General features: G+C 36.0%; 1 protein-coding gene across 2 annotated transcripts in view; it reads right to left on the bottom strand.

The window, feature by feature from the left end:
* The window catches only part of AHCTF1 (AT-hook containing transcription factor 1), an 80496-nt gene that overhangs the window by 14698 nt on the left and 47204 nt on the right, over positions 1–18594 (bottom strand). Inside the window, exons 13-28 of one of the 2 annotated variants that reach the window (XM_042452330.1) lie at positions 17044–17134; positions 16865–16954; positions 16562–16702; positions 14483–14587; positions 10037–10130; positions 9398–9521; positions 9270–9326; positions 6517–6663; positions 4879–5063; positions 4483–4627; positions 4181–4312; positions 3612–3759; positions 3351–3501; positions 2939–3037; positions 1311–1515; positions 984–1184 (exon numbers count right to left, since the gene is read on the bottom strand). In XM_042452330.1, coding sequence (XP_042308264.1) covers positions 984–1184; positions 1311–1515; positions 2939–3037; positions 3351–3501; positions 3612–3759; positions 4181–4312; positions 4483–4627; positions 4879–5063; positions 6517–6663; positions 9270–9326; positions 9398–9521; positions 10037–10130; positions 14483–14587; positions 16562–16702; positions 16865–16954; positions 17044–17134 — 2115 coding nt within the window. The remainder of the gene's footprint in view (positions 1–983; positions 1185–1310; positions 1516–2938; positions 3038–3350; positions 3502–3611; positions 3760–4180; positions 4313–4482; positions 4628–4878; positions 5064–6516; positions 6664–9269; positions 9327–9397; positions 9522–10036; positions 10131–14482; positions 14588–16561; positions 16703–16864; positions 16955–17043; positions 17135–18594) is intronic. The other variant, XM_042452340.1, reaches the window with a different exon arrangement.

Here is an 18594-nt window from a genome sequence, read left to right as displayed (position 1 = left end):
ATAATTATTAGGGTATGTGTAGTATGATAGATGGAAGAATGATAGGAGTTAATTCCTATGATATCTGCACATAATTAGAATACAATAGTAAGTTGATTATAGTAAATGAAGTCTATAAAGAAAGAAGTTCCCCTCACTGTGAATGAGAGAAGAGGCAATATAATGAAAATATTAATGACAATTATGAGTACTATTACTAGTAATTATAATTATTTATATGAATAACAAATTTACACACAAGTTGTATTAGAAGAATTTTGTCAAATTTTAATGAATGTATTTGTGTGCTGTTGGGTTTTTTGTTTGTTTGTATGTAATTTGTTTTTTATAATAAAAAAATAAAAAATTCAAAAAAAGAGAAGAAAATGCATTACTGACAATTTTATTTAGCAACTTTCTATTTCATATTATTGCAGGGAAGTGTTAACTGTAGTTGCCTTACAAACTGAACACTAAAGGTAGCTTACATTAGGTATTCTGTAGATATGGTAGATATGATGTATGGTTTTAATCTGTATTCTGAAATGTTTTTATTGAAGTTTTATTAATGTATTGCAATTTTTATCCTGTATTTTGTATTTGATATTGCAATTTATACCTGTATACCGCTATGATCAACACAGAACAGCGGTTTATAAATAAAACTTATTATTATTATTATTATTTGCTCTTATGCTACCATACAGAGCCTGTACATGGAAGGGACCTGTAAAAAGCATTGTGCCCCTGCTTTCTGAGCTTGCCTGACACCTCTTCATTAGACCTCACATTCACTTGCATCCCATTCATGCAGAAACAAGTGAATTTGGCCCCGTTTGTCTTACCCTCCCTCTCATTTTTTGCGAAGTAACAACAATGGTTCCCTAGATGGAATCTAGATTTCTTTGGTTCTCTGCAAGCAGAGTTGGCATTGGCTTCATTCCCATACTTCAGATAATCAGTCAGGTTATTATTTTCTCCAGCATACATTTCTTTCAACTTACTGGAGCAGTCCACTGTGAAGCTTTGTTTTCTTCCATAAATGAAATTTTTGTTTCTTTTGCACGTACAGGTGGTGTAACAGACCTTCCTGGAGATGCGGTTGGAGTAGCTAAAGGAGTAGTGCGAAGACTTGATCTCAGAATAGACTGAGGGGCAAAACCAGGGAAACCAGAGGAAGATGTAGATGTCAAAGCTTTAGCTCTCTAAGGGGAGGAGAAAACATCTTAAAATGGGTGAACTAAAAATCCAGGTTAGCAGAAGTGCTATGTAGTGACAGGCTTCAGCCTATAAACCAGACAGGTTTGTGAAACTTTCACCATTTTAAATACCTTAACAACAGGGGGTGTTTCCAGTAATTTTAATTCGGGAGCTCTTGTAATGTTCTTATGTAGTAATGTTCTTAAGGAGCATCGAGGGTTGGAATGCAATGGACTTGAAAGCATGCAGGAAGCAGAAACTCTTGGCGACATCTGTAAATTACTCCGAAGGGGTGGTGAATCAAGAGAAATAGGCTGGACCATCAAGTCAAGCAATCTGTAAATATTTTAGAGTTGAAAAAGTTAAGTTGTTTTATATTAATAAAATCTACTTTCATGCTTCTAATTTATGTTTTTATTATTATATTAATAAAAATATGTTTTTAATACTACTCCTTCACTTCTAGATTTGGAAAACAGGTGAGAAGCCAAAGTCTTAGCAGAAATGATACTCATATATGAATTTAAGGATTATTTTCTCAACATTACAAACACATAGTTCACATGTCATTTTAGTTTGGTACCATGGAATAGACATTACTAGAACTCCTTATATATAGACATTACTAGAACTCTCTTTCTCGATATATATACAGTATATATATATATATATATATATATATATATATATATACATGTTTCATTATTACAGAAAAAGCAGAAACTACCACAAAGACAATTAAAAGATTGGTCACTGGAAAATCTAGGAATGATCACATAACACCCATCTTAAAGTCACTCCACTGGCTGTCTATTGGCTTCCGGGCACAGTACAAGGTGTTGGTTATGACCTTTAAAGCCCTACATGGCTTGGGTCCAACCTATCTAGGGATTGCCTACTTCCACCCTGCACCCTCTGGGAGGAACTTATTGCAGCCGATAAAGACTAGACTAACTGCAACCTCCCAGAGGACATTTTCCGCAACTGCTTCCAGACTGTGGAATGACTTGCTGGAAGAGATCCATATAATCACATGCATAGACAGCTTTTAAAAAGCTGTTAAGACAGATCTCTTCCGGCAGGCCTTCCCTGAATAAAATGACTCAGCTATGAATTCTCCCCTTCTTAAGTAGCATGCCACCATTTTGTCCATTGGACTATTGTACTGTTGACAATACTCTATTTTAACAGATCAATTTTAATTATATTATGTTTAATTCTTTTTTAAGGGGGGGTAGATATTGTATTGTATATGTATCGTGTACTGTATATTGGTGCTGTTTTAACATGTAAGCTGCTTTGATTCTCTTGCAGCAGAAAAGCGGGATACAAATAAAAGTTTTATTATTATTTTTTATTTAAAAAATAAAAGAAAAATACATGGAAGAAAACACTAAACAAAAACAGCTAAAAAATCCCTCTCCCTCCTCAGCCAGCTTCTCATACTTAACTAGTTATTTAGTTTATACATAAAGTTTCTCCTCTCTGCTCTTAATTATATATACATTCTTTCCCAATACACAGAAAAGCTCTCCTTAAATAGCAAAACCTAAAATTGAACTCTTAAATTTTTAAGACGATCTACAAATAAAATTTAATTCAAGGCAACTATCAACTGTATGTTACAAATTCACCAATCAATTCCCAGCTATACAACTATATGCAAGTATTGTTGCTTATGTTACTAGATCAGGAAAGCACCGCAAGGTTATAAATCCCTATTGAGCTTTAGGTGTATTTCAGATTTAAGAACTTTTACCTAGAACATTTTCGTAGTGATTTAGTAACTGGTGTTCCAAGAAATGGATCAGGTAACTCCGTATTAGTACAGGACATGCTAGGTGGTGGTTCTTCACTTCTAGATTTGGAAAACAGGTGAGAGGCCAAAGTCATAGCAGAAATGATACTCATATATGAATTCAACAATTCTTTTCTCGTCATTACAAACACATAGTTTAGCACACTGTAGAACTATGGGAACTTGCTCTACAAAATGGATGAATGTTTCTATAACTGAAAGGCACACTTATAGAATACCAGGCTACTATTAGTGATTAATGGAAGCAAGGTGAAGAACTATGGAACACTGATTTGATGTTCCTATGTATTTTAGCACTGGAAGTGAGCAGTACAAATCAGTTATTCCCTAATGTAACACAAAGAATACTTACATTTCATTCTGAAATGATTTATTTTTCTGTTCAGTTCCTACCCACACCTCTCCAATTTTGGACAGTACATTATTGATGAAAGTTGCTTTTGTAACTACATTTCCTGGAGCAGCCTGCTTTGCGACTGTTGATAAAGGCTTTGGCCTCAAAACTATGAAGGAAAAAATAAAGAAAATTGGCATTACAACTGAGTTTCTAAAATTTCAAAATTTCATTTTAAGAATAAAAAGTCACGAATCTGCACTGTAATGAAAGGCTTACTTTCCCGCCGTATTGAAGATGACAAATGGTAGGGCTTGGCTCGCTCTGCAGCCAGCTTCCTTTGTACCCTGGGAAGGACTTTCCCGTACTGGTCTAATATAGAGTTTCTGACAACTGATCTCTCTTTCCATCGTGGATCACGATCATTCTGATTAACGGAACAGTGAGGAGAAATTCTAAATCAACATTTCACAAACTGAAAGATACTATTACTTTTTAAAAAATCTTTTAAAATGGGCACTAAATCAATTAATCCCATAAAACCATGATGTGAAGAGCAGCAGTTACACAAATTGTATAGATCTACATATGAATGTGTTATTCATGCCATGACAATAGGAAGATTTATGGACAAGTTACTGGTTTGTAATTTTAACAAGGATGAGAGGGAGGGGAAAGTTTTGTTTAACATTACTTATATGGTAAAGTGAAAAACGGTGATTAAAAAGTAATCATTTAAGAATCTAAACAAATTAGATTTTCAACCTAACTTTTCAGAATAGATCAAAGCAAATGTCCAGGGCAAACAGACCAGTTTCTCTCATACTGACATAAATATTAAGGCTTACCATGAGATTATTCTTCAATGATTGATTTAACTGCAGTGCAGGAATATAGTTTGCATGCTGGAGGTGGTGTACTAATAGGAACTCGTGATTGTTAACACCAGCACTTGTTTGCAAAAACTTCTGTAAACACTCCTAGAAAAGATTTAAAATATTATATTTCATTTCTATAGTCATTAGGGTCTAATTATGCAAAAACATAGTGCTTGTATTGTGATATTTGCATACTTATTTGTTATAGTGCTTTCAATCGCCTTTTTAGATCTAGAAGTGTATTTTGAGAAGCTATTTGTGTCACAGCTTACCTGTTCAGTTTCTGTGAATGGTAATTTCAGCAGATCCTCCATGAGCCCCAGGTCCTGACAGATTTCATATACATGTTTGAGCATCTCCTCTGCATTTAACCTAGTAGAATGCTGTCGCAACACACTCCAAGCTTCTACCATACAACTGAAATTGATTTTTGAAATGCAGATTAAAGTTGTGATAGATTTTCTACATTAAAATTACATTACTACTACTGTAGTACTAAAAGTATTCCAAAGGTTTAGGAAATATCTCCAATATGTGCTACTAAAAATGAACAATCATTTGATAATAAGTTAATTTTTTTAAAAAAAAATTGGGGAGTATTTTTGTTCATGAACACTGCAGCTCAGCATTTAAAAGAGCAAAGAAAGAATTTGCTATCCATGTTTTACCTGTTAAACAGCAAGACAGTTAGGTGAAGCATAACTTCACTGCTGCTCATCATGGATGGTTTCATTGTTTGTACATATCGAAGGGCTCTCTTGTGCTCTCCTTGACACATCAAAGCTTGCATTATCCTCATGTGTTGCCAAGACAATCTGATTGTAGCTGGATGAAATAGATAGGCCAGAGAATTCTGCAAAAGTCCAAAGTGACAACTAGAATGCAAACAATACTGGCAATATACAATTTCATTATGTACACTGAGGACCCAGAGAGATCCATGAGACCCAAAGGGCTGCTGCCCTTTCCTTTCAGTATTGGACCCTTGCACCTAACATTCTGTCAGTCTATAGGTTAACTTTTAAGTATTTAACAATAACCACATACTTGTGGGCATAGAATCTGAATCTAACTGGACACAGATGTTATGTAATTTAGGATAGCTAGGTGTACCATAAAGCAAAAGAGAGAACTGGGAGCACAGCCCTCTAAGTTATTATAATACAGTCATCAAAGTGGTACCTACTTTGACACAATCTACTTAAGACAGTGGTGGAGAAAGTGCAGATTGAAGGTCACATGTAGCACCTGGGGCATTTATGTGATCCTGCTGGCTCATGCTGCAATCCCACACACAGACACCAAATAAGCCAAAATGGATCCAAACTGCTGTAAAATTGTGATAGTTTTGTTGATCTACTCCCCCCCCCCAACACACACACTGCCCTTTCACTCCTCTCAAAAATCAGTCATTTTTAAATGAAACTGGAAGTGACCTCGTGTCACATCCAGTTCTGGAGTGTTAGTAGGCTGCTGGAAAAGGAAAAAGTAGTAAAAAAATTAATCTGCTACTCCTGGTATAGTTGTCCTTCTCTGGCTTAAGATTTCTGTTCACTTTTCACTAAGAAATATTTAAGAATCACAATTGACTTACAGCCCACTACTGTACCTGGAACAGGACAACTTGCATCAAGAGACATGGCCCATTGGCAACCAAGGTTATAATCTTGTGGTGCACTTTTTTAAAGAGCCATGCAACAGTGCTAATGGAAGGCAGGCAAAATTTACTGGCTCCAAGCAGCCCATTTCTCCAATGTCTTCTTCATGGCTACGGCATCTATGCATAGCCAGTAGCAGCAGAAGCAGACTGAGGGTGCAGCAGCCATGAAGAAGACATTCAAGAGATGGGCTGCTTGGAGTTAGTAGATTTTATCTGCCCTCCATTAGTACTGCTGTAACAGTTATGTCTCACATTGCAGTATCAACAATATTATGGAGCCTATCACTATAACCCCAAGCAGTGTATTAGTTCAAAAGGCATTATATCACACTCACTCAAACACTCCCTAAGCGGTTTAGGAAGTGTAAGTTAACTGCCCCCAACAATCTGGGTACTCATTTTAGCGACCTCAGAAGGATGCAAGCCTGAGTCAAGCTTGAGCCCTTTTGCTGGTATTGAACTCGCAACCTTACGTTTTGTGAATGAGTGGCTGCAATACAGGCATTTAACCACTGTGCCACCAGGGCTCCTAAAACCCTGTTATTGGGTTTTAGACAACAGACTGCTAGCAATGAAATCATTTAGCTATGTATATTAATTGACTAGATGTCCTTTATTTTCCCTTCATAGCCATTTATTTACTTACCTCATAGTCATTGTGATCCAAACACCAAAAACCTTGGATTAGGTTAACCAGACCTATAGGAATCGCAAAGGCAGTTGGGAAAGAGTCCACTGACGTATCAGTTCTATTTGGACAGGAATGCATGATGTCCAATAGTAAATAAATTGTCTGATTAGAAACATTAAGGACAATGATCTAGTTATAAAATTATATATTCTGCAGTTTTCAGGTAATACAATCTTATTTCTCATTGAACATGAATACATATAAATTCTTTTGTCAGTCTGAATTATAGAATTAAATTTCCCAGGCGGTTAAGTCATATTATACATGCATTTTATTCATGGCTTTTTTTCTTCACTCCACAGCTCAAAGTAATTTTACAAACATTTCATGCAAGTTCAAAGATATGTTCAAGCATTAGAACTAGTAGAGAACCTATTAAAGAAGTGCATGGATACTTGTGTAAAGTGTGAAACAGAACCACTATAAAACTGAAAGGCAGAGGGTTGGAATACCAACATGTAGACTAAGATAGATATAAGTCTAAAATAATAATTCCTACAGAGGAAAATAGGAAAAGAATAAAACTGAACTCTGGTCAGAAAATAAAAATCTGAAAGGAGCAGGAATGGAGCATTCAAGAATATTTTGCAATATCATGTGATTCCTGCCTCTGTCTGGTACTGCAGGGATTAATTTCGTGTGCAGATTGTACCCCTGCATGTTCCAGAGAATTTACACCTGTACATAGCACTACTTAATGCTTAACAACTGTTCAAAGTCAAAAAACAGTTAAAATTCAAGCCATACAACCAGAACATTATCTCACACACAAAACTACCAAAATTAATCAATGCCTGCTTTTGGTGACTGGCAAAGTACCTTCCTCTTTCAGTGACACAATGATGTTTTGAAGGCCTAGACCAAATCTTGAGGAAGCTATTTCCTCTCCCTGCCTGCTCCAAACTATGAAGAAGGAGTATTATCTTGAAAGCAGTCACAGAAAGGCATACAAAGCAATGGACCATCATGCTGATTTCCAAGCTGATCCACTGCTCAGCACGCGTCAGTTCCCCCTTTACCATTCTCTGAGTATGGAGAAAAATAGTGAATCACTTTCTTGTCCTTGAAGAGACTTGCAAATCAGAATAAAAACTCATGATGCTAAAATCTCTCTGAGGCCTATAGTGACAAAATACAGAACCAACAGAACATTTAGCACTTAAAAAGAAGAAGAAGAAGAAGAAGAAGACAATAGCAATACAAGGTTATTTCAACCTGATTTAGCAACCAAGTAGTTTGTGGAGAGACTACGAATGAGGATGAAATTTTAAAGTTTAACAATAATCTGCAGAACTGTTTTATTATTTAAGGGGTTATAGGAAAGAGAAGTGAAATTTGAAGTTTTTACAGCACAATTTTACTTATTTGACAATCTTATTTATTGTATCCAATTGACGCACAGCTGAAGAACTGGCTATTATATTCTTCATATCATGTCACAGCATGGTATTAAGGACTGCATCCTTCAGGGTATCAACTGCAAGCTCCCAGATCTAGTATCCCTTCCAAACCTTTGCTCAAGTTTTGGCAACAATTGTACACATTTTTGCAACCTTTCACAAGTGGTTTCAACTTTGGGGTATAAATACATAAGTATTATTATTATTATTAGGTGCTATCATTTCTGCTAATAGAAAGACAACATCCTTAACAATGAGCTCAGAAATGTTAAGTCATCTGTAAATATACCTTGTAGGTTAATTTTGCATTTTAAAATAATACTGCAATGTTTTAACACCACAATCTTATGCATATTTATTCAGGAATAAACTTCAATGTATTTAGTATGAGCTACTCAAAGGAACAAAGTGACACAGGTAGAGCAGGATAACTGATTTTTATGGACAGCATGAGCTTACCTACCCACAATAATCAGATTCTGCCATTGCTGGAGAAACCTCACAGGGCAGAATGGCCACTGAAATGAAAACCTAGCTCCACCTCACCCCTGCAAAAGTACCCTGTTGTTGTGTAGCTTCAAGTTGTTTCTGACTTATAGCAACCCTAAGATGATTGAAGTTCCTCCATCATCTCTCTGTCACAGCCTCACAAATGGATCACCTAACTGGGAAATCATTCCATCAAGCATTAAAAATATAATTCCATCAATCAAAACACTGTCATCGGGTTTTCTCGACAAGATTTGTTCACAGGGGAATTTGCCATTGCCTTCCTCTGAGGCCAGGTATGAAGTTACAACCTTCTCTGGTCAACAGCAATCAAGCAGCAGGGATATATAGTAAGGAGAGACTGATATTTTGTTTGTTTGTTTCTTGGCTTGCCAATCAGCTAGGCACCAAACTACCCAGAGAGACCAAGTGGCTGAGCAGTTACAGGACTAACAAGAAAATTTTGATATAACTGATTTTTTAAAAAAGAAGTTAGCAAGACTCCATTCTGGGTATGTCTCTTTCATATAGGAGATGGTAGGAAAACACTCAAATTTTGCAGGACAAAACTTTGTAATAGGTCTGGATGTGACAATAGTTTTGGGTGTATGTATGTGTTTGTGGCTAACACAGCTCTGTCCCCCTTACAGATGACAGTTACTGTTTGTACTTTTCACTTCCTTACTTTTTGGCTTTTCAGTTGTTCTAACACTGTACATTAAATTTTACACAGAACTCCCCCCTTCCCAAATTAAGAAAAGGCTAACCCAGTACTTTCTGATGAGTGAACTATTATGTTTTAAGTATATAAAAGGATACAATTGCATGCTTGTAGAGTTCTTCTATACTTTCTGACAAGTAGAGATCAAGTAGTGCCTATAATACATAACATACAGTCAGATATGGCATTTGTTAAAGTTTAGCAGACCTTAATTAATCACACTTACATGTAATGTAGGAGGAGGATATTTCTCTGTTCCCCCACCATCTTTCTGCCACAGCTTCACAACTGGATCACCTAACTGGGACATCATTCCATCAATCATTAAGCAGTCAGGGTTCCATTTGCCTCTACAACAAAACAAACAGGAATAATATACAAAACAATTTAATTCCTAAGAGTTAAAAGCAAATGGAAAATTTCTATTAGATAATGGATCTTGATTTATCTCTTTACATATACAAAAGTCCATCACAAAATTTGAACCAGCTGGTCTGTAGGCTCTGTAGAAGAGTACTCTGCAAAATCCTTATGTTTTGAAAATAGTAAGTTGCTGGATACTATTTATCATGCTACAATAGCTCTGTTAGGATGGCTTATAATTTACAATTTAAAATAACAGTGTAACAGGAGAGCAAAAAGAACAAGACAATGAAAAGAATTTTAAAACATAAAAATATGTACATAAAGATATTAGAAGTCATATATCCTTACTCAGATATCATTGATTTAGAAAGTGCAAACCTATCCCTTATGTTGTCTTGTCTAGACCATTCTGCTTATCATCTTGACAGTAGCAATATGCACATCCACTCATAGCAAGTGACAACTTTTTCAAAGTTCTGAAATCTAAAAGAGCCCTCACCTGGATAACCGTTCCAGTTTCTGACGACAGCCGGCATAAAAACGTTGTATATGTTCGTAATTATAGAAAGGTTTTGACAATGGTGTATCTTCATCTAGCCATGAGAAGAACATCATTTTAAAAATAGATAAAAGCACTTCCAGTTGAATATACAAGTAGGCTATCTTTCTGCTCTGAGAACAAGTACTTCAACCATGTTTAAGTATAGAAATACTTAATGTTCTCATATTTTAAAGAGCTGAGCTGTCCTTCGTACTTATCTTAGACAGTTCAAAATGTAAAATATGTCCTGATAACCATGCTTGTTCATATTTGAGCTTAGTATGGTTCTTTCAAAAGTGCCCTCAAGGCAAATTTTCAACACAAAGCATACATCTTAATATAGTAAGAACAGACAAAAATAAATCATCATAAACACATTCACTTAACAATATTAGAAATTTATGGGGTAAAAATGTCTTTGTTGTCCACCAAAAAACCATCAAAGACTGGGGGTGGGGGAAGGGAGATGAGGAAAGACTTCCACAACCAGGATGCTGCCACTGAAAAGCCCTATTTTATTTTATTTGGAGGGAAGATAATGAATACGAGGACACAGACTAAGAAAGCAAATATACAGAACTTTCAGAATATACACAATATAAACCAAAGAAGGCTCTCTTTAGACCAAGCTAAAACTACAGACATGAATGAGCTACTTCTAAAGAAAATAGAAGTAGGCATGACCAATTTGTCTAAAGACTTAAATAAAGAACTGAATAATTTCATGAGAGAAATTAAGCAAGAAATAAGAGAAGATTTGCAGGAAATAACCCAAACAGTGGAAAAACTGATGCAAGAAACACAAAAAATAAAACAAAGAGTGGAAATTTTGGAAATAAAGAATGAAAACGTGGAGAATGAGATGATTAAAATTTTGACAAAAGAAGAGCGAGAACTTGATGAAAAAGCAGTTGCAGAATTAAAATCGAAAGAGAAATCAGTCAGAATTAGAGGTATCCCGGAACAAAAGGAACAAGACTTCTATGGTAAATTGATAGAAGAAATAGCACTATTCTTAAAAAGAGATCCTGAATCTTTCGAGTTTGAAATAGATAAACTGTTCCAAGTTAATTCCTTAATAGCAAAACAAAAAGGATTACCCCGTGACATATTAGGTTTTTTTGTAAGAAAAATAGTAAGGGATACCTTCTTAAATACACACAACGAGATTCCGTTTGTTTTTGAAAATCAAGAATTGAAGGTTCTAAAAGATATCCACAGAAGAATCTTGCGAAAACGAAGAGAATACTCTGCACTTACTATTTTCTTGAGGGATATAGGGACTACATACAGATGGGAGCTTCCAGAAGGTTTGACCTTCTGGTGGAAAAAGAAAAGAGTAAGGATTTTAACTCCGGAACAAGCAAAAAAATATCTAAAACAGATTAAAAAACAACACACTACACCCCAAGAAGAAAGAAAGGATGAAGTAAACAAGCAACAAGACGGAGAGGAAGAAGAAGAGGATTTATTGAACCTACAAGATCCCCCAATTCTGGAGTTGGATTATGATGAACAAGATTTGATACAAGAAGAAATCAGACTAAGGAGAGAAGAGAGTTCTGAAAATTAGAAGTAACAGAATATCAAGTTTAAGTGAAAAACAGATATTCACCCCGATCAAGACAAGTTTTATGAAAAAGGATTATTAAATTTTAACTGTATTTCAATAAAATTTTGAACAAGAACTTGACAAGCTGATTATTTAAACTTGCGAGATAGAATTTAACGATCATGGCCTTTAATTTAAAATTTTTAACCTGGAATGTCCAGGGACTAAATACACCCCAGAAAAGGAAAAAGATTTTTCATTACCTGCAGAAACTAAAATTGGATATAATTTGCTTACAAGAAACAAGAATAAAAGAAAAAGATTTAAAAAACCTAAGATGTAATAAATTAGGACAAATGTTCTCTGCAAACGCAATTTAAAAAAAAAAAGGGAATAGTAATATATGTAAACTCAAAGTATGAAGCAAAGGAAATTCACAGTGATAATCAGGGCAATTATGAAATAATTGAATTAACATATAAAGAAGAAAAAGAGAAAAAATTGGTAATAGTTGGTGTATATGGACCCTTAGAAAATAAAAATAAATTTTATAGTAAGTTAAAACAGAAATTAAAACAGAAATGATTCAAATTTAGAGAAGATAATTAAACATTCAGAGAAACAAATTTCAAACTTATACAAATTAATATTGGAGTATGAATTGGAATCTGAGACTATAAAAGAATTTATGGTTAAATGAGCTAAAGATATAAATGAAACAATACAGTTAGATCAATGGGGAAATCTTTGGAAGGGAAAAATCAAACAGATGATAAGTGTTGACTTAAAGGAAAACATATATAAGTCCATGTATAGATGGTACCTTACCCCACTCAGATTAGCAAAAATGTTTAAGCAAAACAAAAATGTATGCTGGAAATGTAATAAAGATGTAGGTAGTTACCTACACATGTGGTGGATTTGCCCTATAGCAAAACAATTTTGGAAAAATATACATATAGAAATGAAGAAGATCTTTGGATTAAAGGGAAGGCCAACCATTATGTTCTATCTCCTGAATATGTTTGAAGCTCAAAATTATGGGGGTAAAATAAATGAAAAAGTTTTATTGCTTGCTTTGGCTGCGGCAAGAATGATATTTGCTAAAAGCTGGAAAAAAGAAGATTATCCAGGAATTGAGGAATGGAGATGGAAGATGTTAGATCTGTATGAAATGGATAAGTTGACATACCTGGTTAAGGATAGACCTTTGGAAGAATTTTATGAAGAATGGGATATTTGGAAAAAGTATCTGAGTAACTTAAAAGAGGATAAATGCTCACTATTATAGAAGCTCAATAGGAAGAATCTGAAATGAAATGATATAGATGACTAATGGATGGAGATATTTAAGTGTTGCTCTTTTGGTGTAGTTCTATTTAGTTATATGTTTATGTACATATATAGAGAAATTATAATAATAGTGACTATATTACTTAAAATAGATTGAAAATATTTAGGGTTGGTAAAACCATGGTATAGCAGGAAAAAGCAGTGGACATTAATATATTTGGATGTGTGGTAAATGTATAATTAAGGTAATTAATAATAATAATAAATTTTATTTGTATACTGTTTTTCCCTAGATCAAAACAGTTTACAGACTATAAAAGTATTAAAAACATCTCATAAAAATAGATAAAAACAAGTAATACAATTATACAAATACAATCATTCATAGGGTAAGGCAGAGAATCGATGGCATCAAGAGCGCTCAACTTCATTCAAATTAGAAGGAATCAATAGGAGTAATATGCTTACTTAGAGTTCAGTTAAAATAATGATGATAATAATAATAATAATAATAATAGTGAATGATTGATTTAAGTCAGTAGCCTAGGAAGTAACTAAGAATGTTTAAAAAGTTGAGTACAAATTTTAGATATGATGTATTGAAATATGTTTTATATAATGTGAGTACGTGTTTGTCTGTTTTTTTTTTGTCTTTTAAAAATATTTAATAAAAAAAGAAAACAAAAGCCCTATTTTGTGCCAGCATCAAACATTTCTTTGTAATGGAGAAAGCCAAACAGGATTTCTGATGATGACTCACAACTGACAGAATAACTCCTCCCCGTTGTCCAGCGAGGCTGAAGAGAGATACAGCTGCAGAGAGAGGCTGGAGAATGAGGATGAGAGCTGCAATTGCTGTTCAAAGGCAGAAGCAGGCAGTTGACAGCACCATTGCTACTGCTATCAGAGATGGTTGTAATTACTGGCTTCCCATGTCCTGAACACTTGGGTAAAAAAACCCAAAACGCATCAACTGGACTTTGGGCTTCAGTGGTAGAAGCAGTAGGGAGAGGAGAAGGGGAATGTTTGTTTTGTTTTTTTTGCTGTGGAGTTTTCTTCCAGGCCAAGGCTGGCGAGGGCCATCACCAGCTGCTTCTAGCACACCCCACTCTAGACCTCACTTAGGCTGAGGGATGGCTGTGGAGAAGTAGCTGCCGCCACTGCTGTTGCCCCTTGTGCAAAATTTGGCTGCAAACTCAGCTGTGTCATTTCCCTCCCTCTCCATAGAGATGAGGGAACCCAAATAATGCACACCTGGCAACTGGGGCTTGCCACTGCCTCCACTGCTGCCCCCTAAGCTATTTTATATTCCTGTACCTGTATTACAAAACAAAACAAAACAACTTCCAAAAAAACCCAACACACTTCTAGTCCCAAATATTCTGGATAAGCTGTACTACCCAATTCCAACCCAGAAGATATTAAACAACAGCTCGGTCACATACGGTAGCCACTTACCATAATTCCAAAAGTATTAAGTATGCAGAATTTACACCTCGCCTGTTGTTAAATTTGAACAGTTAGCATGCTTGAGAAATGGAGAGCTTTAAATAGTTTACCTGAACTTTCTGGTAGAAGGTTGGATCGGCAGAACCAGATGACCACTTGCATATATTGGGAAAGTAGACCAGTTACAACCTGCTTGTTTGTTAGATCTGTAATGCCTGAAATGGAATTAACATAGGATTTTAAAAATCGTAATGCATGCTTAGAAAGCAATATGAATTTGCAACAATTATTTTGCACTGTATATAAGAAATTATTTGAAATGGAGTATTGGTTACTTGCTGTGAAGGTCCATTCTGGACTGAAAAGGAGATGCCCAGGACTGTATTAGCTGCCACTTGGGCAAGGCAGATGTCACAAGATCTATAAACTGTCTTTATACAACAGATACTTTGAGTCCTCCCATAGTTATTTACATAGTAAAGCTCAGAAATAAGGAATAACACCATCGACTGATGTATGGTACAACTCAAAACTTCAGCGGTTACTACCTGGATTGGTCTATGACCGGTTTCCTCTTCATGGAATGGAAGTCACCTGCCTTCCATTCTCTCTATATAGGGAAGAAACCTTCCAATACTATAATGTGTTCAAGCTTAAAATTTAAAGAGAGGTGGAAAGGTGACTGAGAACCTATGAGGAGAAAACCTGTTACAACATGATTTCGCCAAATGTCATTTCAACTGATGCATACTGATCCAATTTGTCATTTGTAAAAAAAAAAAAATTTGTAAAATTAAGAGTGAAATTCCTAAGCCTCATGATATGTGAAGGCATTACAAAGGTTTAGAGCATGTGGCCACTTTGCAAATTTCAGGAAAAGGACAATCAGCTAAAAAGCCAGTGAATTGGTAGCTGTGATTTTCTATTGTGATGTGATATGCTTAGGTTTTGGCAAGAATTCCTACATTATGGAAACATAGGCTTTCAACCTCCTTGCTAAGGTGGAAAGTAACCTTTTCATCTGTGAGTTAGGAAGGAAAGAGATAGAGAGATTCTCTATGTATTTAAATTCTAAGAGCCCTATGTACCTCCAGCCTATGCCATCCCATTCAGAGAGTAGGAATAGTCTGGGGCAAAAGAGTCCTCTGAATGTTAAAAGATAAAGTTTATCTTCGGCTTACAGGTAGAATCTAAGTGCATCTTGACCATATCTTTACCCAAATATACACAGGCGTCTGCTGAAAGTGGGTGCTTCTAATTTGGACATTCTCCTGGAAGATGTAATGGCATCCCGAGGGCAGGCAGAGCACTCTAAACTTCTGCTAGCCAGAAAAGGGACTGGAGATGAAATGGCGAAGCTTCTGTTTCCTTTGGAAATAATTCTCTTGTGGAATTCTACTGTGATGTTCAGATCACCTGAGTGATCTCAGCCACAGGAACAGGGCAACCATGTCCTTGTGAAAGGACCAAGGATATATTTCCTAATAGATTGTAACAACAACTTGTTCAGACAAATAATAGTTCATTTGACAGGACAGACTGGAGGTGGAACAGGGCCGACGGAATCTGCATGCAGTCCACATGCTCTGTTATCATATCTTGATAGCTTTACATCTATCAAGAGTTAAAGACTGGGGGATTTTTGAAAGAATGGAAGAATAAGAATATACAAAATAAGAGTTCAAGAAAAAAGCCAAAGTAGTAAACTACTTCCTAGGCTAAAAAACAGGAAACAATTGAAGAAGGAGAAAAGACATCTTCAAGATAAAATACAGATCACATAACCTCTGCCTTGCAAAGAGAGCAGTGGAGTTAACCCATTCCTGAATGGCTTCTTTCTGCACACAGTCACCTCTAGTTCTACTTCCCTCCAAGCTCCTGAGGAATCACCAACTCCAACTTAAAAATGCCCTTACAAGTTATCAAGACAGCAGGATATGGAGGTAACACCCAGGAACATAAGGCCTTTATATGTTAACCAAAGCTTTCTGCAATTTCTTTTGGATATTATAATGCTATGTTTCAAGGTTAGAAGGTTTTTCGTTAGAAAAAAAATACAGACTTTTTCTCACATCTCACTAGAAAATCAATATAAACAGACATATAACCATATAAGGGAGAAGTTAATGGTAAGATCCTCACTTATTAGAAAATTACATTAAATGTGCATCTAACGTGATCTCACACACCTTTTTCTGTCAGTTCTTGTGCTTCCATTATAAAACAGTTTAAAACTGTGCTAAGGTTACTAAGAAGCAACTCGCAGTGCTGTAAGGATTGTAGAGTTTGTGGGTCAATGAAGTTTGATGATCCATCAAACAGAGGAACACCTTATAAAACAAAGATAAAGAATATGAAAGTATTAGTGTGGAGTGAGAGTTAAAGGTGCTCTTTCTTAACATCACTAAATGAATAAGTGAACCACCCCAATTACTTAATATGTTCAATACAAGGCAGTTTGGTTCCCACCCAAGATACACTATACTACTTACAAAGACGAACAAAATCTTCTTTTGTATTCACCACTTTATTCCATGTCCATTCAAGAACAAAACGCAAGTTAGGGGCAGAATCTGGTTGCTCTAAGGAAAAAAAAAAAAACAGATGTTATGAGCATAAATTCCAGATTCTTATAGGTACTCTAATTTAATTAAACAACAAGTTTATCTACCTTCAGCAGTCCACTGTTTGATGCAGCTAGTGAGGAGCCCCAGAGAACTGGTTTGGATAGCAGCTGACAATACAGCTTCAAACTGCTCTTCCTACAAAAACAAAAAGTAAAATTCACTGATATCAGTAATTAATACATTTTATGGTGCAAATGGTTTTCAGGGTTCCAATTCAGCTCAGTGTGGTGTAGTGTTTTGAATGCTGGACTATGACACTGGGAGATCAGGGTTCGAATTCCTGCTCAGTCATGGAAACCCCGTGTGTCATCTTGGAGAAGTCACACACTCTGAGCTTCAGAGAAAGTCAAAGGCAAACCCCTTCTAAATAAATTCTGCCACAAAACCCCCGTGATAGGTTCAGCCTAGGGTCATTGTAAGTCAGATGACTTGAGGGCACACAACAACAGTCCAGCTGTCATTATATGCAGTGTGCAATGCTGGTTTCAGATAGGTGCGAGGATACCACCTTCAAATGATGCATCCAGGCAATTCTACTGAGGATTTAATGGAATTGCTTTTGCGACACATCTCTTAAGTTTTATTTATTTCTTTTTTAAGGGGGGGGGTTTAGATATAGTACTGTACAGACTGTATGTAGTATATATTGACTGCCTTTTAATCATGTAAGCCACTTTGATTGCTCCTGTAGCAGAAAAGTGGGGTATAAATAAAAGTATTATTTATTTATTTATTTATTTAAGCTGTATCCTCACTAGGGATGATACTTCTTGATTTTCTTTGTCCGGATGGGTGTAAAAAAAAAAAATCCATCTATTTTTCTCCCCACATGGAAGATTTTTTTCCCTCTGAGATGACAGGAAGCTGCACAGCTTTCTCAGAAGATAGCACAGTTTTCATAGAAAAGGGCACAGCTTTTTCCAGCTGAAACGTTTTTCTGCAACTTGTGCATAAAAACTGTCAGCTATGAAAAGACGTTTCAGCTGTCAAACCAGTTGAGGGAAGGAACAAGGACGTAGCCGGGGGGGGGGGGGGGGTTTGGGACCCCCCCATCAGGCCCTGGGGGCGTTCAAGCTCCTTCCTCCCCCCTCCCCTCCATTAAAACCACGGCGAGGGAACAGAGGAAAGACAAAACAAAAGTTCCCCTTTTCCCTCTGCTCCGTGGCTTTAATGGAGGGGGGAGGGAGGAGGGAGGAGCTTGAACGCCAATTGCAAGCTCAGAGAGAGAGGGGGAGAGAGAGAGAGGGGGGGAGTCCCTGTGACTCCTTTCGCTTTCGTTTCCTTCAGAGTCCGGCTTCCACTCCTCCTCCTCCTCCCCCTTCCTCCCTTGTGCTTTTGCAGAAGAAGGAAAAAGAAGGGAAGGAAGGGAAAAAAGGAAGGAAGAATAAGAGGGAGGGAGAACTGAAGAAAAGAAGGAAAAGAAAGGGAGGAAGAGGAAGGGGAGAAAGGAAGAAAGAAAAAAGGAAGGAAGGAAGCTTCTAAAAGGAAATATAAAAGAAAGAAAAGGTGACTTCTAACTTTTAGCTGTTATATCCATGTACAATATAATAATAATAATAATAATAATAATAATAATAATAATAATAATAATAATA

The sequence above is a fragment of the Sceloporus undulatus genome, chromosome 1 (genome assembly GCF_019175285.1).
Source record: "Sceloporus undulatus isolate JIND9_A2432 ecotype Alabama chromosome 1, SceUnd_v1.1, whole genome shotgun sequence".
Lineage (NCBI taxonomy): Eukaryota > Metazoa > Chordata > Lepidosauria > Squamata > Phrynosomatidae > Sceloporus > Sceloporus undulatus.
Note: the sequence above shows the minus strand (reverse complement) of the source record. Positions and strands in the feature narration are given on the sequence as shown.